Source organism: Lepidochelys kempii, chromosome 24 (assembly GCF_965140265.1).
Source record: "Lepidochelys kempii isolate rLepKem1 chromosome 24, rLepKem1.hap2, whole genome shotgun sequence".
Taxonomy (NCBI): domain Eukaryota; kingdom Metazoa; phylum Chordata; order Testudines; family Cheloniidae; genus Lepidochelys; species Lepidochelys kempii.
In genome coordinates this window covers 10,054,223-10,076,284 of record NC_133279.1, presented here as the reverse complement: position 1 = coordinate 10,076,284, position 22,062 = coordinate 10,054,223, and the positions used below count along the sequence as shown (strand labels likewise).

Genomic DNA, 22,062 nt, shown 5'->3' with positions numbered 1-22,062 from the left:
GGGGAAATGTGGCTTCCTCCCCCAGTGTATTTGAAACTAGCACATTGGGTATAGATTCATAGATATTAAGGTCAGAAGGGACCATTATGATCATCTAGTTGGACCTCCTGCACAATGCAGGCCACAGCATCTCACCCACCCACTCCTGCAAAAAACCTCTCACCTATGTCTGAGCTATTGAAGTCCTCAAATCGTGGTTTAAAGACTTCAAGGAGCAGAGAATCCTCCAGCAAGTGACCCGTGCTCCATGCTACAGATGAAGGCAAAAAACCTCCAGGGCCTCTTCCAATCTGCCCTGGAGGAAAACTCTTTCCCGACCCCAAATATGGCGATCAGCTGAACCCTGAGCATATGGGCAAGATTCACCAGCCATATCTTGATCTCTGCTAATCTAACTCTAGCAGCCTTAGAGAAAATGTTAGGGTTCTAGCCATTTTATGATGCATTTGATAGTACATGTCCTGTGATAAACAGTCCAGTGTCGTTTAAGCAGTTCTTCCCTGTTTGGGAGGCGGGTACTGTTTCTCAGTACACTGGGCCAAGCCATTGCAGTTTGCTGCGAAGGGGGGCGCTCTTCCTGGACCAAGTCTGTGTTAGAAAGCCGGGGCTTTTACGAAACAGTCTCAGGGGATCTCTCCTCTTGCCGTTGCCAACTCTCATATTTTTTTAATCTCTCAATTGCAGGTTCACCCTGAACAAAAACAAGATGTCGGATAAGGGGAGTAGCACGGAGGGAAAAACGGACATAGCCAATGGTAAGGGTAGGGGGTGAAGACCCGTTTGAGTTGTCTGCGCTTAAGGCTAGGGCTCAGTGAACAACAAGAAATTTGGGATCATTTAGTGATTGATCTGAGCACGTTCACAACCCTCTAAATTTGCCGGTTGTAAACCTTCAGATGAAGAGCTTTTAGTGTCAATTCTGGTACAAAGCAAATATTGGCTGTGGCACCAAAATGCATTTCATTAAATGAAATGAACATGGTGACCAAACAAATTCCTCTCTGAAGCGTTCCACAATGTGATTAGAGTGCTCACTGGCCCTCCATTGGCGGGTTTGGTTGTACAAGATATTGAATAGCTTTGGTTAGTGAACACCCACAAAAATGGTAGTCTGCTTATGAGCAGCAAAAGAGGCTACATTTGCCAAACAAATCACTTACCCTGTGAATTGTTCACTTAGCTCTACATAAGCTGTTGTAAAGTGATATGGGGGAAACAAATGTCCTATCTAAGCATCCTGCAACGGGGGGGGGACCCTCATTCTGTCCGTATATCCGTGTTTTCTCTTCCATCACTTCACTAACAAAGTTGCATTAGAATAGGATCTCTGGACCAATTCCTGGTTCCACTGAAGTCCGTGACACAACTTCCATTGGCTTCTAGAGACCCAGCATTAGGCCCTCTGTTCCTAATATCTGCTCCACTGTTGTCTCCTCCTTCAAAATCCCTGGAATCAGATGATGGCTGGATCATCTTCAGGTGGAGGAGGATCGGCAGAGAAACCCTTAAAAAGCAGAACTGGCCTTCAGATAGCCTTTGTCATGAAGAAGAGGAGTATGTCTGTGTAAGCAGGATTGTTGCCTAATGCTGTAGAGAACCCCCCCTCCCCCAGAAGCATGGCAAAGCTAGCTGTTGATTCAAATGCCAGGTAACGTCCTACATCTGCCTAAACCCTGCTCCTCTGTACATGGGAGTAGAGATTTGTTAAAACCCTTGTGCAAGGTATTGCAATGTGGGGCAGATTTCATTTGTTGCTAAATGAGTGGAGGTTACAGAATCCTGAGCTTGTTTATAGCAGTCTGTGAGCCTGTTAATAAATGCAAGAGGAAGAGGGTTAATTGTATGCTCCGGGGGAGATGGGATCCCTGAATGAAGCTGCAATTAAAAATGTAATGCATGGGAGTGAAACAATTGGCCAGAGGCTTGTTCCTGAGCTAGTGTTACCCAGAGGGATGTCCCAGTGATTTAAACATCAGGTGTAAAATACAGGGGGGTTCCTCGAATAGAACCACTGCTTTGAAAGTTCAATCTTTCAGGGAGCTAGATGTGACATAAATGGTTCTGGGTCTGTGGACCAGACTGTAACTCCACGTCTTGGTCACTCTGTGTATACGCTGGCGATCCCATGGCCCTTTGTAAGAGTAGGGATTTGGCTGGAATTTTCTCCCCCTTCTGTTGTGCTGGCCTCTACCCTGGAAGTGACTGCATTTCAGTGGTGCTTTTGGGTACATGAGAATCCTTTGATGCTATAGAGATGTGAAGTTATTTACCCTAGAATAAATCACATGGTCTGTCCTGTGCAGGGAGCTTATCCAGCAGCCCCGAAGAAATGTCTGGAGCAGAGGAGGGGCGAGAGACTTCCTCAGGCATCGAAGTAGAGGCCTCTGACCTCAGCCTGAGCCTCACTGGGGACGACGTAGGGCCCAACCGCACCAGCACAGAGAGCCGGGACACAGACACAGAGAGCTCGGGAGAGGAAAAGGACTCTGACAGTATGGATGACACAGGCCACTACTCGATCAATGAGGAGAACCAGGCCCATGACCGGTCCCACTCGGAGGAGGAGGAGGAGGAGGAAGAGGAGCAGCAGCGGTCCCGGCGGCGTGCCCAGCGCAAACGTGCCAACCACGATCAAGACTCCTCGGATGATGAGCGGGCGCTGGAGGACTGGGTGTCCTCGGAGACCACTGCTCTTCCTCCGCCCCGCTGGCAGGCTGTGCGTGCCCTCCGGGAGAGGGAGCTGGGCTTCAGCTCACGCTTTGTCTATGAGGCCTGCGGGGCCAGGGTCTTTGTGCAACGTTTCCACCTCCAGCACGGCCTAGAGGGGCATGGCGGCTGTGTCAATACCTTGCACTTTAACCAGCGTGGCACATGGCTGGCCAGCGGCAGCGATGACCTTAAGGTGGTGGTTTGGGACTGGGTCAGGAGGCAGCCGGTGCTGGAGTTTGAGAGCGGCCACAAGAGCAACGTCTTCCAGGTGAGAGGGGGAGGGGCTGAGTGTGTTGGGAGAAGCGGGTAGCTGAAGGGGCTGGTAGGGGCGTCTCCCACTCCACTTAGAAAGATGCCAAGAGCTGAGTTATTCTGCTACGTTTGTAAAGGGGTGAAAGGAACTGACCATGTTTGTGTGCTGCCAGAGCAGGTGTCTCGGTGCCAGGACTCCAGGGTCCTATTGCACCTCTGCCACTGACGTGCTGGAAGACTCTACATTAATCGCTGTACCTCAGCTTCTCCCGGATGTTAACTGGGGAGAATGCTAACTTCCCTGCTGTGTTATGAGCCCTCTTGCTCCTCTTGTAAAGGGTGTAGGTGCTGGAGACTGCAGTAGATACGTTGCATTTTTTTTTTTTTTTTCAAAGCCCCGGCAAGTCAGCCGAGCTTTCCCTGGCAAGTGGGAGAGCCAGTGCTGGTCCAACTGAGCTTTCATAGCGTCTCTGGCTTGTACAGCTATGAAGAGCCTCCCAAAGGCAAAGTCTGCCAATAGCACCTCAACTGAGTCTGCTCTGAGCTGCTTCCCAGGGGGTTCTGAATGGCAGGAGATACTCTGGCAGTCCAGTCTGCTGCCCCTCCTTAGGGGAAGCTGGGAGCAGTGATGGAGGCAGGAGCTGTTTGTGGAGAAGGGCCTTAGGGAAGCAGCCCCCATGCTTGCAGGAGGCTCTGGAGTGCCAGGGAGAGCAGAGAACTTTGGCTTTCTAGCAGCCAGAGGTTGCTGTGGGGAAGGGACTTCATGTTTTATCCCACCTGCTCACCAGAGGCTAATAGGAAAGACCAAGTCCAGGTGCAAACCTGTGGGCATCCCTGCATCTCCACCTCTCCATACCTGCTTGAGATGGAGGTAATGCTGGGCTTCTCAGCCAGGGCATTGCCACTGCACTGTACAGGGCATCTCTCTGGCTAGGATAGAATTGCTGGTAGAATTGTTCAAACCCTGTTCAAAGTACTGTATAGACTCCAAGCCAGCCTTTGCATCCCCCCTTCCCAGGAAGGACGACAGTCCTCCTAGTCTTTATCCTACTTGCACATGGAGAAACTGAGGCATGGAGCGCCAGAGACCTGCTATCGGAGGTGGCATTACAGCTTGGGCCGCCCTGTTTTTTTGCCTATATGCTCAGTCCATGGATCATGCTGCTGCATCTGTGGTGGAGGGTGGGTGGGATTCCAGCCCCAAGGACTGTGGGAGGGCAGCTGTTCTCGCCTCCAGTGGAACGCAGCATCTCCTTTTGCTCTCCTCCAGGCCAAGTTCCTCCCCAACAGTGGCGACTCGACTCTAGCCATGTGCGCTCGGGATGGCCAAGTCCGGGTAGCCGAACTCTCTGCCACCCAGTGCTGCAGAAACACCAAGCGCGTGGCACAGCACAAGGGAGCCTCACATAAGGTGAGCAAACTAGCTACTGTTTCTGTCTGGTGCCAGGGCGTAGGGATGGATAGGGCCCGTAGCAGCCAGGCTTCCCGTACATTAGGTGTCAAAAGGAATTGCTTATCCCTGTTTGACCATGGAACCAGGCAGTACCCTTCTCCATCCCCTATTTTCAGTGTATATAAACCTCCATCTAAAATTAAAGCATGATTTGAAAGGCCTTTGCCTTCTCCTCCTCCCTCGGTATGTAGGTTTCCTCTGAAGCTGATGTGTTCCTTTAACTCAGTTGCGTGTCTCTGAGAACTGGCCCGTCCCTTCTCCAGTCACTGCTAAGGGAACGCCTGCCCAAGGAGATGGGTCTCACGTTGCACTTCAAAGGTGGTAAGATTTGGACTCCCTCATTGTCCAGGGCTTTCCTCTGAAGACGCCTGGCGCTGAGGATTGCCTCCTGGGCTCTCTGTGGAGCACACTATGGCACAGGGTCACAGGTCCTCCCTTTTCACCTACTCTGGCCCCTCCTCAATGCACCTCGAACATCTTTCTGTCTTGATGGCTCCTGCATGCAAAGTAGATGAGTCCCTGGTGCCGGCTAGGACTCCTAGCTTTGAGGTCAGAACAATGCAGGAAGTACAGGTTGTCCTGGAGCCTTTCAGTTTGCATTGCTGCGTTTACCTACATTGAATTTAATCTGTGATTGTACTGCCCAGCATCTAATCTCCTGTGGAGTGCTTCTGAAGTACTTTGCAATCCTAATTAAAGAGTTGTGCCTTTTCTTTGGTCTCCTCCCCTGCCAGAGGCTGCCTAGTAATAATTCTCTTCTGGATTTTATGAGGCTTGTTGCTACACCAGTTTTTATGGTCCCTGTAGCAGGAGTGTGTTTATCCTGGGGGGGTGTCAAAGTGTAGGCCAAATGCAGCATTTGGAGTTCTATAGCATGGCCTGCGGCCCATGAAAACTGCATATCCCAGCATGCTCTGTCTCAATCCAAGTTGGGGCTGCTCAGTCCGGTGCAGGATATTGACTAATGAGCTGTGTCATCGGCAACGAAGGCCGGATGGGCTGCAGTCTGCTTGGCCTATAGCACAGGCACCTGTACATTTACCACTGTGTCCTGCAATTGGGCAAGGTGTGGAAATGTTGACAGGACGGACCTCAGTGGCTCTTTCAAGAAGCATTTTCGTCAAACGTAAAGTGCTGATTACATTTGCACAACTGGTCACAGAGGAGCAAGCAAGTGACCTGAGACCTAATCTCAAGTTGTGAACTCCTGAGGACAGCAATGGTGCTGCACAGACAGAGGCACCAAGCATATCAATCTGAGCCTCTGGGCACTACTGAAATAATCACCAGCGGCCTCTTAATACAGGAGGGGCAGGCAGTGAAGGGTGTGCATCGTCTTATTGCAGTCCCATCGAAGTGATGTGCTAAGAATAAACCTACCCAGTGTGTCTAACTGCGTAGGAAATTGAAACTGACCTCCTTCCGCCTGTCTTCCCTTACAGATATCAAAATGTGACTTAACTGCCCTAACAACCTGACTGAATCCCCCCTCTGGCTCTGCTCAGCCTGCCGTGTCCCAGAACGCACTGCAAAGTGGGTCCAAGTGGCCAGCTCTGCTTTCTTTGAAGCAGGGGGTGCAGTCTCAGAGCCCTTTTTCCCCTCTTCAGTCTCAAGGCAGATGCACCTGTCCCAGTCCTACTGACAGACTAAAAATCATACATCAGCCTGTCACAGGTTTTGTGAGGCTTAGTCATTGAAGTGCTTTCCAATCTCAGGAGGAAGGGAGGGGGGTATACAGGGGGGAAGGAGTCTTGTCCCACTTGTTGGTTAAAAAGGGAGCCAATCCCAAAGCATTTATCTTCCAGTTGGCCCTAGAGCCGGATTCTCCATGCACTTTCTTATCAGCTGGCGAAGATGCTGTGGTCTTCACCATTGACCTGAGACAAGACCGCCCTGCTTCGTAAGTATCTTTCCTTGACGCTTGCTGTTGATTGCTGTGAGATCCTGGTGAATCAATGAGGTTTTGAACCTCCTAATGGTTCCTGAGGCCTCTGACATTCTGCTGTATGCCAGAACATTACCTTGGTGAAATGTGTAGTGGATCATTTTAAATTGGCCTGTATGTTTTGCTAGTTGTCTGATGTGCAAGGGTTTTATCAGGCTGACCTAGAGACAGCCAACTTTATTGCTCTCAAGTAAGCCTAAGCAAACTGTTTACTCTGCTGTAAAGAATCTTTTAATGACTAAATCAGTGTGTCCCCTTTGGACTGGAAGGCTCAAGGTGTTTGTTAATGGCCCGGATAGACCGTGTTTACACGACTGGTCTGAGTCCTCCCTGCTGCTTTCTGATTCTCTGGCAGATGTTTGGTGGCCCACATGACATGAATTTGGCACTCTGTCTGCATTTGTCAGCCTCATTGAATTTAGGCCACTGGGACTGACCTCCCTTCCCCCCTCAAGGGGCTCCCTCCCTCTGTCATGATAGCTGCAGAAGCTCAAGCTCATGCTGCAGTGTCTTTGCACCTGTACTGTGGCTGCTGTCAAGGCTCAGTCCAGGGCTGAACTGCATGTTTGTTTTCTTCAAGACCTACCAATGTGACTGAATATGAAAGAGGCTTCTACAGGTGCGAGATACTCCATTAACCAGTCTGTTTAGTGAAGGGTCTGAAGTGCAGTAATTAATCAGTCTTGCACTTGAAGCTTTTAGTGTGAGCCTCTTGCTACACTCTCTGTTGTAGTTAATTGAAAAATCATAATTGAACTGGCAGGTTGTTTAAGGTTTTAACCTCATATCACATGTTGCACTGTCCTTTTTTGACAAATTTCCAAAATACGCAGGTTGCTTTTAAAGCAGGCTTCTAGTTTAGTAATAGTCCTTTTCTGAAGCACTAGAATCTCTTTTTGAAGATCTGATTTAAAATGAAGGGTTTCAAAGTCAACAGCATCTGAGCGTGTCTTCTTACATAGACTGTTCTTAGTTTGTATACGTCGCATCTAGATTGCCTACAATTTTAAAACCATCTTCTTTGGTTATGGAGCAAAGATTAAAGGGACATTGTTTAAAACAAAAATCTTAGATCTTAAACCTTTAAAACCTTCTGCTTATTACAACTGAAATAATACTAAAATGGAGCTGCATGGTCAGTGAAGCTAGGTATGGTCAGTTTCACGTTTTCTGTCTAGTTTTCCTGAAATAGTGTCTATGCTGCTGTTTGGATTTAACACGCCAGGAGATGATTTGAATTGTCATCACTTAAATATCATGAAACATTTCCATTCATACTAGTTTCTACAAAACCTAAATATTAGGCCTGTACTTGTGTAGCTTTTTAAAAAAGTTTGAGTCTTATCCTTCTGGCTAGAATAACCTTAGCACAAGTGTTTCTGCTTTTGGATAAAGTCTGGTGCCCTTTAGCTTGCAGTACATTATTACCAATTGTACAGATGCATCAGCCTCTGGTACAAGTAGCAAAACGCTTCACATCCCCTCTATTAAATTCTGTTTCGAAGGGAAAAAAATCAGAAAATGACTTCACTCCACTGTGTGTTGACTAGGAACAGCAGCATAAAATCAGTCATGTGCTTTCTTCAGTTTGAGCCAGAAATGACTTGTTTCTTACTCACTTTTTAAGAGTAAAAAAGAGAAATCTGTCTGCTGAGTGAGCTTAGAGATATGCCTGCAGTTTCCATCTGGACATTGTTAACACATGGATCTTATTTTCCTCCTCTTTAAAGGAAACTGGTTGTGACAAAGGAGAAAGAAAAGAAAGTGGGTCTCTACACCATTTATGTGAATCCCTCTAATACGCACCACTTTGCTGTGGGCGGCAGGGATCAGTTTGTCAGGTAAGTCCATCTCCAGAAGATATGAGAGGCAGAGTCACTGCTCCATATTGGGCTAGAGCATTTGGCTTAGGCGTGTGATCAGTGCCCTGGAGAAAGCCGAGCAGCTCTGAAGACTCCTGTAACTACATCCCTTCCATAGTCTTCCAACACACTGTGTGGTGTTTCATGGGCATTGCTGCTTCCACAGGGCATCACTGGGGCCAAGGAGGAGTCAGAAAGGGATTAGAGTCTTTTTTTTTTTTTTTTTTTTTATCTGGATGATATCTACAGTTGTATCTAGGTTATACACCCATGTGCTATGGTGCATAAACCAACCTCTCCTGATGGGTTGAAAGCAAGCTGCCATTACAGGCTGGTTCTTCTATTATTAGTCTGCTGGTGCCTTCCTCGGAAGCATCTGTTTCTAGTCACTGTCCAACAAGGTGCTGGATTAGGAGGATCACTGATTAGATCTGGCAGTTCCTATGTTCTCATACTCAAGTATTTTGAATCTGCTGTATTTAAAACACGAGTTCCAGCCTGTATGACTATTACTCCCTTCATCTAAATCTCTCCAAGAGCTTTCACTGCACATGAGCACAAATCAACCTGCCTCAGCTCAGAACTCCCATTCGCTTTTGTGCAACTTCGGTGTAACACTTGAAGCTGCCTGTTTACATGCAGCCTCACCCTAAGAGCATCAGAACGGCTAAACTGGGTCAGACCAATAGTCCATCTAGCCCAGAATCCCATATTCTGATAGTGGCCGGTGCCAGATGCTTCAGAGGGAGTCAACAGAACAGGACATTTTATTGAGTGATCCGTCCTGCGTTATTCAGTCCCAGTTTCTAGCTGTCAGAGGTTTAGGGACACTCAGAGTACCGGGCTGCATCCCTGACCATCTTGGCTAATAGCACTTTATGAACCTATCCCCATGAACTTACCTGTTTGTGTGGTGGTGTTTTTGTTTTTTGAATCCAGTTATACTTTTTGGCCCTTGCCTTATCCCCCGGCAACAAGTTTTACAGGTTGACTGTGCGCTGTGTGAAGAAGTACTTCCTTTTTGTTTTAAATCGTCCATCAATTTCATTGGGCGATCTCTGGTTCGTGTGTTATGGGATGGAGTAAATAACATTTCCATATTCATTTTTTCTCCGCACCCTTCATGATTGTATAGACCTCTCTCATATTCCCCCTTCAGTTGTCTTTTCTTAGCTGTATAGTCCCGTCTTTTTAATTTCTCTTTGTATGGAAGCTGTTCTGTACTCCTAGTTTTTTGTTGCCCTTCTTTGTACTTTTTTGTATTCTAATGTTTCTTTTTTTGAGATGGGGCATCTAGAACTGCACAGAGTATTCAAGGTTTGGGCATACCATGGATTTATTTAGTGGCATAATATTTTCTGTCTTATCTATCCCTTTCCTACTCATTCATAACACTGTTAGGGTTTTTTTGTCTGCTGCTGCATGTTGTTCTCTGAAAACATCTGCTCAGTCTGCAATGACTCCCAGATCTTGCATGGTAACAGCTAGTTTAGATCCCATCTTTTTGTATGTAGAGCTGTGATTGTTTTCTAATGTGCATTGCTTTCATCTGCAAGTCTGAATTTAATTTGCCATTTTGTTTCCAGTCTCCCAGTTTTGGGAGATCCCTTTGTAGCTCCTCACAGTCTGCTTTGGACTTACCTTGAGTAATTTTATATCGTCTGCAAACTTTGCCACCTCACTGTCTACCCCTTTTTCTAGATCATTTATGAATGTCTTGAACTGCACTGGTCCAGTACAGATCCTTGGGGAACCCTACTATTTACCTCTTTCCACTGAAAACTGACCATTTCTTCCTACCTTTTTGTTTAGTATCTTTTAATTAGTTAATGATCCATGAAAGGACCTTCCTTCTTATCCCATGACACCTTACTTTGCATAGGAGCCTTTGGTGAGGGACCTTGTCAAAGGCTTTCTGAAAGTCTAAGTACACTGTGTAAGGATCACCCTTATTCAAATTTGTTGACTCCTGTTAGAATTCTTTGAGATTGAGGCATGATTTCCCTTTTCAAAAGCTGTGTTGACTCTTCAACAAATCGTGTTCATGTGTGTCTGATTCTGTTCTTTGTATAGTTTCAATCAGTTTGCCTGGTACTTAAGTTAGGCTTGCCAGGCTCGCCTCTGGAGCTTTTTTTAAAATTCAGCATCACATTAGCTATTCTCCAGTCATCTGGTACAGGTTTCAGAGTAGCAGCCGTGTTAGTCTGTATTCGCAAAAAGAAAAGGAGTACTTGTGGCATCTTAGAGACTAACCAGTTTATTTGACAATAAGCTTTCATGAGCTACAGCTCACTTCATCAGATGCATTCATCGGAAAGCTTATGCTCGAATAAATTGGTTAGTCTCTAATATGCAACAAGTACTCCTTTTCTTTCATTCGGTACAGAGGCTGATGTAAATGACAGGTTACAAACAGTTAATAGTTCTACATTTTCATAGGAGTTCCTTCAGAACTCTTGTGTGATACCAGCTGGCCCTGGTGACTGTGTGGTGGTGGTTTTATTGGTTGGTTGGTTGTAAACCTTGTTCCACAATTATACACAGCCTCATCCTGTCCTCCACAGGCTCCCCACTCCTGCTTGCCCCAGACCTACTCCACAACCCAGGGGTTTTCCCTTCACCTGCTCAACTAGCACTAGCCACCTCTGTCCCCCTTTTTCGGGGTAAGAGCCTTTTCCCTTTCTGCCAGCTGGCAGGAGATACAATCTTGTCTCTTGCCACATGGTGTCTGAGTTGCATCAAATCTCAGCTGAAAACCTATTTTCTCCCTTGCCTATCTTCTCCCTACATTCTCCCTTATCTTGCTGTTTAGCTAAAACTCTCTGGGGTATAGTTGGTACAAATGTAACTGCTCCAGCGTGATGTAAGGAGACAGTAAGCTGCAGGTGTTGCCTTCTATCAGATGAGACTCAGATTTAAGGCCCCAACCTCTCATTGTCATTAAAGATCACATGGCTGTGCTCACAAGAGCTGGTGTGTCAGCCTCTATCATGGCCAAATCCCAGTTCTAATATTTGCATTTTATCTACGTTCCCTCTAGAGTTTCAGTTGACTGCAGTCTTAAACAGCTGCCACATTCCATCTCGGAGGTGGTGCATTTAATTGAGGGTGAAGTGACTTGGATACGTCTAATCTGCATAGTTAGAAGCTGTAGGGCACTTGAAAACTCATTTGCAGAAAAGCACTTAATTCGTGCAAGAGCTTTGTGTGTTTGAATTTGGCATTAATCTTACCGGCTTTCTGTCTTCATCTAGGATTTATGATCAGCGGAAAATAGATGAAAATGAAAACAATGGCGTGCTTAAGAAGTTCTGTCCTCACCACCTGGTAGGAAGCTGCTTTCATGGTGTATTGGAATTCCTTCCCCCAGTTTACGGGGGTTAGGGTTAGAGGGTTATTCCTCAACCGTGGCCTGCAGTATCCCGTACACCCTATATGCTGCAGGTGTGGCCTGGGAATGTGGGTCAGGAGAGGGTATGTACTGTTGGTGTCTAACTCTTCATTTCCTTGTTCTTGTGGGTTTGCCAGGCTTGGGGTGAGTGGGCATGTAGCAACCCTAATTGCTTTACAGCAAAGAAGCTTGTATATACTGGTCGCCTAGGTTTTTAATGATTTGGGGGTTGGGCTTGGAGGGGGCGTGAACATCTGTAGTGGGTAGAGGTGCAGCTGCTGGTGACTAAAATGTTTTCCACTAGCTGTGCATGAACCCAACTATGTAGGAGAAAATTGACAGAAAAACACAGCTCCGATGGAGAAGGTATTGTGTGCCCAGCCCTTATCAATGAAGTTTTCATGTTCTCCGCCCCAACCAATCAGGTTTGCGTGCACAGCACATAACCATTCAGTTATGTGAAGAGCAGCAGAAAAGGGCCCCTAAATCTGACACTTAAATCTATGAAGTGTTGATCCAGATCTACTCAGGATACGCTGTACTGTAGAGTCTTATGGGGAAAAGTCGGGTTGCCAAGAAAAAGTTACACCCAGAGTCCAGTTTCAGAGACCTCCTATCTGAACATTATGGAGCAAAACCCAACAGACTGCCTGGCGTGTTTCACCCTTCGAATGTTCTAACGCTGTATGAAATGTTACAAAGATGGGCTGCCTAGGTCTGGAGAGAAACAGGCCCCATTTTGAAATCTGTCGAACACAGCCAGTCGCTGTCAGGCACCACCATAATAGAGTATGGTGAGCATAACTGCATCACTGAATTAGCATTTTGGGAGCAAAGGAAGTCTGACTAGAGCTGTCTGGTCCCTCCCCCTTGCTTTTAGGTAAACAGCGAGTCCAAAGCTAACATCACCTGTCTCGTGTACAGCCATGATGGATCAGGTATGTAGAGCCCTATGTCTTTAGGGCCATCACTGCCACCACCTCCCTCTGCTCCCGTGGGCTCCTGCTCAGTAAGGCGCTGAGCAGTGGGAATATCGTGTCCTTGAGTGGAAGCCTTCCTGTTTGGACTTCTTGTGTGTAGTCCTTAAGGAACAAATGTTGGGAGGGAAGAAACATACCCCACAGCCACAGACGTCTGCTACCTGGGGGCAGGCCCTGTATGCTAGTGACTGCAGTAAGGACCTGGGACTTCTGGGATCTAGGTTTTGTGTGCAGTTGAGTCAGATTCTCTGTGCTCTAGGATGAGTCACTTAACTCTGCCTCATCCCTGAATGTCAAATGGGAAGGACACCGGCCTACCTTCTTTACGAGGCTCTGAGATCAGCCCTGGCTCTTGGGCTGTAGTGCGGTCTGCTTTGGGGGGTCCTGGGAGGTCTGCTGACATAAGCTGCCCTATCGCTTGCCTGTCCTAGCCTTTGTTGCAGGGCAGACTGTCTAGCATGTTAAAATCCACAGGCAGAGGCTAATGATCCTGTGTGCACGTCTCTTGTTCTGTGGCAGACCTCTTGGCTAGCTACAATGATGAAGACATCTATCTTTTCAACTCCTCTCACAGCGACGGGGCAGAGTACATCAAGAGATACAAGGGACATCGCAATAATGCCACAGGTAAGAACAAGCCATTAATGGGCACCCCTGTCTCCTTCCTCCCTGATATTGTTCACTAATGAGCATGCACAAACCCCTTGGCCTCTAAAGTGGCAGGGATGCTTATGCCATTAAAAACCTCTGAGGCTTTTAAACTGAGATCTTTCACGATCACTAAATCTGCAATCTCCACTCTGAAGAGGTTCAGTGGATAGTGCAGTTTTGAACTGCAGGGCATCAGTAGAGCTGCGTGAGGAATAAGGTCCGTGCCTGTTACTGCCTCGTTCTTAGTCCCTTATTTCACAAGCACCAAATTCACATGTTAAAATCAACTCTTGGGCTTGTACAGCGTGAGCGTGTATGTGGGGGGGATGAACAGATCTGTGCTGGTAACCTTGGAAACTTGTTGTCAGCTGGGTATAAAGTAAACAAAATCTCACAGGGAGAGCTGTGTGGACTTCAGAGCTGTCCTTGAGCTCTCTGCTTGCAATCTCTCTCTCCTTTCAGTGAAGGGTGTTAATTTCTACGGCCCGAAGAGTGAGTTCGTGGTGAGTGGCAGTGACTGTGGACACATCTTCCTGTGGGAGAAGTCATCCTGCCAGATTGTGCAGTTCATGGAGGGTGATAAAGGAGGAGTGGTGAGTGCCCTCTTCTGTTGTATGTGCCAGACTCCACAGCCGTGCTGCAAAGCCATCTCTTGTCCAAAATCCTTTGAGCTCCCACTGCATTAGATAGAGTTTTTAGATAGCGAGTTGGGAGTTGTGATTCATGGATTCTCTTCTTACTGGTGAGGGCCGTATGGGAATTAGGAGATTTGGGTTTTATAACTAATTCTGCCACTGATGTACAAGGCACGCCACTGGGCCCGCAATGGGGTATTTGTCCACTTCTGTGAAGCACTCTAAGGTATTTGTAAAAATGCTAATTTTAACAGTAAATGCAGCTTCTTGACCCTCTACATAAGAATGGCCATACTGGGCAGACTAATGGTCCATCTAGCCCCGTATCCTGTCTTCCAACAGAGGCCAATGCCATGTGCCTCAGAAGGAATGAACAGAACAGGTAATCAAGTGATCAATCCCCTGTCGCCCATTCCCAGCACTGGCAGTCTGAGGCTAGAGACACTCAGAGCATGGGGTTGCATCCCTGATTATCTTGGCTAATTGCTATTGATGGACTTATCCTCCGTGAACTTGCCTAATTTTTTGAACTCCGTTATAGTCTTGGCCTTCACAACATCCCCTGGCAACAAGTTCCACAGCTTGATTGTACGTTTGTGTGAAGTACTTATGTATATTTTAAACCTGCTGCCTATTTCACTTGGTGACCCTTGTTCTTGTGTTATGTGAAGGAGTAAATAACACTTCCTTATTCACTTTCTCCTCACGATGTTCTAGCCCTCAGTCCTCTTCCCCCCTCCCCCCCCAGTCGTCTCTTTTCCAGTCTGAACAGTCCCAGTCTTTTTAATCTCTCCTCATATGGAAGCTGTTTCATACTATTAATCGCTTTTGTTGCCCTTCTAATCACCCTTTCTCTTGCTAGAGTCCTGTGAATCACTGAGTAGCATTCCCTCCCCCCAGGCCATGTCGTGCAGAGCATCTGACAGAAGCTCTCCCAAGAGCCCATCAGCACTGCTTCCGAACTGATGTTACATTGTGGCACAATGCATTAGAGCAGCTAGATCGGGAAAGACTCATTCTCTTCCTATGCTCCCAATAAAGGCCAAACAGGTACTCCTGAACTGATCATGGTGGCAGTGTCAAGAAGTCCTCTGAAGCTTGTAAATCACTGGTATAGTATGATTTAAAGTCTTTGGCCCTGATTCCTGCTCCTCCTTTCTCTAGGGACTAGGATGTGAAAGAATTGGTCCCATTCAAACCAGGCACTCAAGCTGTTCTAGGGACATGGAGTAGTTCTGGCTGTGGGGGTTAGAACCTGCTGCCCCACGTGCTTGACATAGCCCAGAATGTTGACTATTGGACTAATGTGTTATTAACCGACCTTTCCTCCCGTCCTCCAAACAAAATCTTATCCCCGCATGCAAGAGCAAGGCCCCACCTCCTATTGTACACGCCCCTGCAGCTAGGTTTTCATCACTTGACACTTTCCCTCTGTGGCTCTTAAAGTGCTTCAGAAAGTAGAAGTATCATTGTCCCCATTTTACAGACAGGGAAACCAGCGTCCAGAGCGGAAGTGACTTACCTAAGTTCACCCAGCAAGCTAGAGAGCTGGGAATAGAACCTAGGTCTTCTGACTCCCAGTCCATTGTCCTCTTCACTAGACCCCCCCCTTACCACAGCCTGTGAAGTCAAATGTCATCCATTTCATTTCCCACACAAGCTTCCTGTCTTGAGGGATGTATTTTAGCTAGCTTGTTGGTGTTTGCAACCCAAGGACAGCTGTGTGGGGCTCGTGCCTGAGGCTCGGTGAGCGAATGTTGAATGGAGTCAAGTGGAGTGACATGCAACTGCATCAATGGGGAAAAATCTGAAATATTTAAAAGTTGCGTATCTGGTAGTAATTGAGGTAACTACGCTTAGAGAGACTTACCTGGACAGTTTCGCCAACCAGGAGTATGAGACGTTTACCAGCAGTAACTTTCTCAAATGCTATCTCCACCCTATTGCCCAATAGCCAACCTGCGAAGATCTGCCCAAAACCTATGTAACTCCTCTGTCAGTGGGTTCTGTTTCAGAGGCGGTTTGGTAGAGCTGCATTTACAGCGACCTTATTAATCCCGTGGTTTAACCATGGGTCACTGGGAACCACTCAAGAAAACATGCAATTTTCAGAGCAAAAGTGTTCCAGGGAGCATTGGAATCCTGGCTGTACCTCACCACAGGCAATGAACATTGTAATTGCATGGCCAGATGGAGAGACGGTGGCATCAGGGAGTAAGGCGGCAGCAGCAGCTATGAACAAGTTCCTGTTCCCTGGGCCTAGCAAATTGCTGTGGTTGCAGATAAACATTGTGCCCCGTTGGCTCAGTCATTCAGTCCCAGCTCACTAGACAAGTTTATTAGCATGTCGTTGCTGTGAGTCAGAGCCGAGGTAGGAAGGGGCCATAACTGTTCCAGTGGAGGACTGAGCCTGGGCGTTCTGGGATTTAGGGCTGATACCAGCCTTTGGAGCTCAAACTGTGCCTTGCTGCATAGTGCCAGATGTCCTAGCTATGAAGGAGTCTGTAGTCAACACACAGGCTTGTTCCTGCAGGGTTGCCACTACTGCAGTCCTTCCATTTGTGATTCTCTCGAGCCTGATACGGCTTCTGCTGATGGCTAAGGAAACCAGGGGTTCCTACTGGCGACTTTAGATCTATTTTGCTGCATTGTACATGCAGGAAGCAGGTTGGTAGTGGTACTTGAACAGGAATGGCAACAAGGGCCAGTTAGTGCCAGTCTTAGGGGTGACACTTAGCCTAGGAGAAGGTCCCTCCCTGTTGCTTTCTGGGAGCTTTAATCTATCACTTTTCATCAGCACTTAATTTTATTGGTCTGATCAAGCAGAGCATAGCGGATTCTGTGGGTTCTGTATTTTGAACAGGGCCCCAGAATACTTTCTCAGAACACCTCTAGCAACACCATGTTGCTTTCTAGCAGTAAGGGTGGGCAGGTCACCCCCCAAGCCCTGCAAAAACCAAACAAACCCTAAAACCTCCATAACCGTGGTTGGAAGCTCCTGTGATTTTTATTGGTCTGTCCATGTTGAACCTTAATCTGCTCCTGTCAGGAGCTCTGAACTATTTGCTCCAATGCTGAACCAACTCTGTTTAAAAATGGTCTTTCCTCTGCTACCAGTTAGCACTGTCTTGGCCAGTGAATCGATCCAAGCTCCTACCCAGTGGGAGGCTCGTCAGTGTTTTGTTAACCAGCGGGACAGAAAGTCCTGAGAACCTCTAATCCTCAGTGGAAGTGGCAGCTTTGAGGCTGTAAATTACAAGGAATCTTTCACCTTCTCTCCCTGGAGTGTTGCTTTGACTGTCCCTAACTTTACTGCAAAGACAGAGCACCAGCCTAATTTATCCTAGGTTGTTGGGAATGGTCTTCGCTGCTTGGCTGCTGGTGTGAGACCCACATAGTAATACTCTGCAGTTATGTAGCAGCTTCTCACTAAGGAACTCTTACAGACCTGGGCAGTCCTCTATTGCTTCCTGTCTTGCAAATATGGAGACTCTCCCTCAAGCCTTCACTGCTATACATGGGGCAGCACCACCTATATCGACTTCTCTAGGTCCTTACGGTGGTCTGGCTGGACATTCCATGTGAGTCCATCTCTGGCACGCTTATTGTGCCATCAAAACTGTGGGTGCCATGTGATTGCAGGCCTTTTTAGTGGCATTCCATGATAAACATGTTTTGGAATTCGTTGATCTTCCATTCTGATACATCCATACCAAGGAAAGGCATGGGAACAGAACCAGTGCTGATGAAGATGGTTTGTGTTTGGCTTTAAATAGCCTCACTTCTGATCTTGTCCTACCATTTTTAATATGGAGCAGCTTGCAAAAACGACAAGAATTGAAAATATCAGCCTGGTGTTCTTCACCTTTCCTCAGCACACGTTTCATTTCCATACAGTTACGTTGATATGACCGTGGTTCTGTAGATCCACAGCTTCATGGCAAGTTAGGTGTCGCATCGTTCCCACAGAGGCCTCTGAAAGACCCAAAACATGGCAGCAGCTGCTGTTCTACAAGTGTCCACATCTTTACACCATCCTCCAAAACTGACACTAACAACGTATCTGAGAGTTGCCATGGACCGTTTACTACAGAGCTGGTTGGAATCTAGAGCTGGTTGGAATCTAGAGCTGGTTGGAATCTAGAGCTGGATGCTGTTTGATGGTAAAAGCCAGGGACTTCGTTTTATTTGGATTAATAACCTGAGTAATGCACGCTGCTGCTTGCCCAATTGGATCAGCCATCAGCTACAGCGATCCACCAGAGCCAACTGGACAATGTCATCAGTGTATTCAAGACCTTGACGTAGAATGGCGTTGAGCAGTCAGTGCTACCAATAGCGGCCTCCTCAAGCTTATCCATCAGCCAATCAATGCTGATATTGAACAAGAATGGTTAAAGAACCGAGCCTTGCAAACTCCCATGGAGATAGGGAACTGTGCCGTGTATCTGCCATTGACTCAAACACAGCTTTCTGTTCCGTGTTAGAGCTCTTCTGTTAATGGCTCTGTCTTCCCAGGGATGCCCAGACGCCTCATCAGATCCCACACGCTTGCTCAATGCACAGAATCAGAGGCCTGATGGAGGTCTATTAATAAGTGCTGCACACAGCTTATTAAATTGAGCCATCTCTGGTCAAGAGTGGAACCACCAGGTCTAAAGCCACACTGAGCTTTCCGGCCTTTGCCACAAAGTGCACCATTGATTCCAGACCTTAACATGGAAGTGAAGAATTTCCCTGGGTCCGCAACAGCTTAATACTTCATTGCTCTTTTCCTTTCAGTCGTTGGGAATATTAGTGCAGCCAGGTGATCACAAAGAGCCTATGCAGCCACAGTACAATGCTCTTGCAGCTCAGGGATGATCTTGAAAACACTTGGTCCCTTCCCACGCTTCAGCCTGTGGACTGTGATCCAAATCTTTTCTTGGCTGAAGGATGGAGACCCTACCAGAACTTTCTGCCCTTCAAATTGAAGAGCGGCTGCAGGCAGCCGCTCATCAAGGAGTATCTTGAAATGATCTTCCTGTCAAAGCAGCTGATTTCTGAAGGCTTGGGCTGATACTTGCATCCCAATCCTTCTGGACAAGCCGGTGCTGCCACCTCCTGCAAAATATCACAATGGTGGCAGCTTGTTCCAAACTGCCTGAGTTGACCACCAGCACTCCTGATCTTTCTGACAGAATGACATGACATTCAAAAGCCAAACCCATTCGGCTTTGCTTTTGTAGCCTTTTTTTGTTCTTAGCTATGGCTGCCTTGAGCATTTCCTCACGGATCCAGGGATGATGTTTGAAGGGCTGAGACCCAAGCACTGAGCAGCAGCAGTCAGCACTGATGACTTGAAACAATGCCATTCCTTATCAGACAGAAGGAGTGAGACCTCTGTTTCTAACACTTTGGCGTTAGGCAGTTAAGAACAGAGAGCCATCTGATAGCTTGGTTGCAGTGAGAGCTTTCAGTTGAATCAGACTAATTTTGGCCTATCTGTTGCTGTCTTTGAAGTCAGAGGCACACTTTTGCCAGCAGAAGTCAATGGTCAGTGTCAAAGTTGCAGCACCTTTGCAAACTTGCACATCCATGACCACTGAGCTTGTTAACTGTTGGTGGACATGATCGGGAGCAGTCCTGATGAAACCATCTGGGCTGGAGTAGCTCAATCTGTGAATCGCTGGGTGACAGAAGAGCAAATGAGAGATCCCACTATCATTGGCAGCTGCAGATTCCAGCATCACTGCCTGTTCCTGGTCTTCTGCCCAATACCAAACTTCCTGAGCATACTTGCCTTTGTCATTCCTTCCTAGCTGTGCGCTGAAGTCATGACGAAGTCTCTTCTCAGACTAAAACTTGTATTTCACGCATTGTTGGCCTGGGAGTTTGTGGGACCATACACTGCAGTGATGGTAAGATGCCCACTGTTGGCACACAATCGGACACCGGTAAGTTGCTGATGAATCACTTGCCAGTCCTGCAGTGCCCAGTGGGTGACAATACAACAGCCACCCATCGGCCTGCCAACAAAAGCATGTTGTCCTGAACTTTTCATAGTGTCCCATCCAGTGTGTTTCAGGTAAGGTGTGGCTATCGCTGATCAGGCTGTGCAGCTGCATGGGGAGGGTGGCTTTAGCTGTTTCAGACAGTGTTAGAACGGTCCAGGCACCAGTTTTACATTTGCACTCTGTACCTGGCCAGAGGGCAGCAGGAGAGTGTTAGAAGGGAGCCTTATTCCCTGCAGAGGGAAGAAAGGTTTTGCTATAAATTAAAGCATCTGAAGCCAGTCACCTGATAAAAACCCCCCTGCTTCAATCAGATAAGGGAAGAAGTTGAAGCAGGAGTGGATTGGTGTTGGAACAGTTTGGAGGGAAGCAGAGGAGAGTTTGGAGAAGTGCTGCGGTGGGCTAAGAAGACCAAGACCCTAGGTAAAGGGATGCCTGGTTTGTGCAGAAGGAGGGCAGGAAGCCCCACAAGCTGAAGGGCAGGAGAGGAAAGTAGTCCAGGGGAAGGAACTGCTAGTTCAAGCGCTTTACCGCTATTCCTAATGCCCCTGGGCTGGGACCCAGAGTAGAGGGCAGGCCTGGGTCCTTCCCTCTCCACTCTCCTCCTCTAGGACAGTTAATACCCCAGTTCAGGGGCAAGAAATGGTGCCCTGAACCCTCCCCAAGAAGAGAGAGCGCAAGACCCATCAAAGTAGTACCGGCAATTTGCCACATGTGGTGTCAGGAGTGGGATCTACACGCTGGCGACTTAAGCCAGGGTTAGCCAAAACCCTCCCGTCCCTAAGATGGACGATGTGGTCAAGGACCTAATACAAGCCACCGCAGCCCAGCAGGAGGCTACCCGGGTTCAAGCAACTGCCCAACAGGAGGCGACTCGGATGCAGCAGGAGACTACTCGTCTGAGTCAGGCTGCCCGGGACCGAGCCCTGCTGCAAGAGCTGATGAACCAGATGAAGGCCCTTATGGAGCTGAACCACAACTGCGACGGGACCCAGACCATACGAGCCAGCCACTGCCTACAGAAAATGACACAGGAGGATGCTGTGGAGACATACCTCCTGGCTTTTGAAAGAGCAGCCCTGCGGGAGGCCTGGCCCCGAGATCAGTGGTCTGGTATCCTCACCCCGTTCCTGTGTGGGGAGGCCCAGAAGGTGGTCTATGATATGGCTGCAGAGACTGCAGCAGATTACCCCCAGCTGAAGGCAGAGATCCTGGTCAGATCCGGAGTAACGAAGGTATTGCGAGCCCAGAGGCTCCATGAGTGGCAGTATATGGGGGACAAGACACCCCGATCTCAATTGTTTGACCTGATCCACCTGACCTGAAATGGCTGCGTCCTGAGGCCCTCAGCTCTGAGAAGATGATGGAGCTCCTGGTACTGGACCAGGATATGAGGGGGCTACCACCAGGCCTCTGGGCTTGGGTTGGCCAGAATGACCCCTCCACCTTTGAGTTGGTCTCCCTCATGGAAAGACAGTTGGCAGCCCGTGAACTGTTCCAGACCCCAGGGGGTGAGACACAGCAAACCAGGAAGCCAGTCCCAAACCCAAAGCCCCGGACTGTCGAGAGCTCCAGGAGAACCATCACTGGGAGGAACGACACCGAGGAACGGCCCAAGGCCAAGAAGGGACCTGGGAGTTTGGGAAGAGAGGACTGGGGGAGCCAGCCAAATAGCCCCAGGCAGAGGGTGGCAACTGAAATAAGGGGGCGGTATTACGAGTGTGGGGAATTGAGGCATATAGCAGCCCAGTGCCCCAACGGAGAAGAGCCTATGCAATGTAATCTGGGGATCACAGGGAGCAATGTGGCCTAATTGGCCTGGTAGGGGTCGCAGTGACCTCGCATGGGTATACAAGATCAGTAAAAATGAATTATTGTTGAGACCATAGCATTAGTAGATTCCGGGAGTGCTGTCACGCTGGTCTTGGAAGTTGGTGGGGGCAAGATCAACTAACCCGGGCCAAAAACACGGGTAACGTGTGTTCATGGCACCGTAAATTTCTGCCCCACAATCCCAGTACAGATTGAGATCCCGGAGAATACTACCAGGGTGACTGCAGGGGTGGTCCCCAGGCTCCCCTACCCTGTCTTAATTGGTAGGGGCTTCCCCAGGTTTGAGAGCTTACTCCCCCCAGTAGAGCCAGGGGAGGGTAGCAAGCCCCGGGCTAAGACGGAGGCACCTACAGATAGC

The 22,062-nt window shown here is 48.0% G+C and overlaps 1 protein-coding gene across 3 annotated transcripts in view; it reads left to right on the top strand.

Annotated features, from left to right (window-relative positions):
* Positions 1 to 22,062, top strand: part of DCAF8 (DDB1 and CUL4 associated factor 8) — a 71,634-nt gene that overhangs the window by 37,121 nt on the left and 12,451 nt on the right. For 2 of the 3 annotated variants that reach the window (XM_073322950.1, XM_073322949.1), the window contains exons 2-10: positions 685 to 755; positions 2,304 to 2,977; positions 4,232 to 4,372; positions 6,220 to 6,314; positions 8,090 to 8,200; positions 11,476 to 11,548; positions 12,493 to 12,550; positions 13,112 to 13,219; positions 13,706 to 13,836. In XM_073322950.1, the coding sequence (XP_073179051.1) occupies positions 707 to 755; positions 2,304 to 2,977; positions 4,232 to 4,372; positions 6,220 to 6,314; positions 8,090 to 8,200; positions 11,476 to 11,548; positions 12,493 to 12,550; positions 13,112 to 13,219; positions 13,706 to 13,836 (1,440 nt within the window). In that variant the 5' untranslated portion in view covers positions 685 to 706. Of the gene's footprint in view, positions 1 to 684; positions 756 to 2,303; positions 2,978 to 4,231; positions 4,373 to 6,219; positions 6,315 to 8,089; positions 8,201 to 11,475; positions 11,549 to 12,492; positions 12,551 to 13,111; positions 13,220 to 13,705; positions 13,837 to 14,778; positions 14,919 to 22,062 lie in introns of those variants that run through there. The other variant, XM_073322951.1, reaches the window with a different exon arrangement.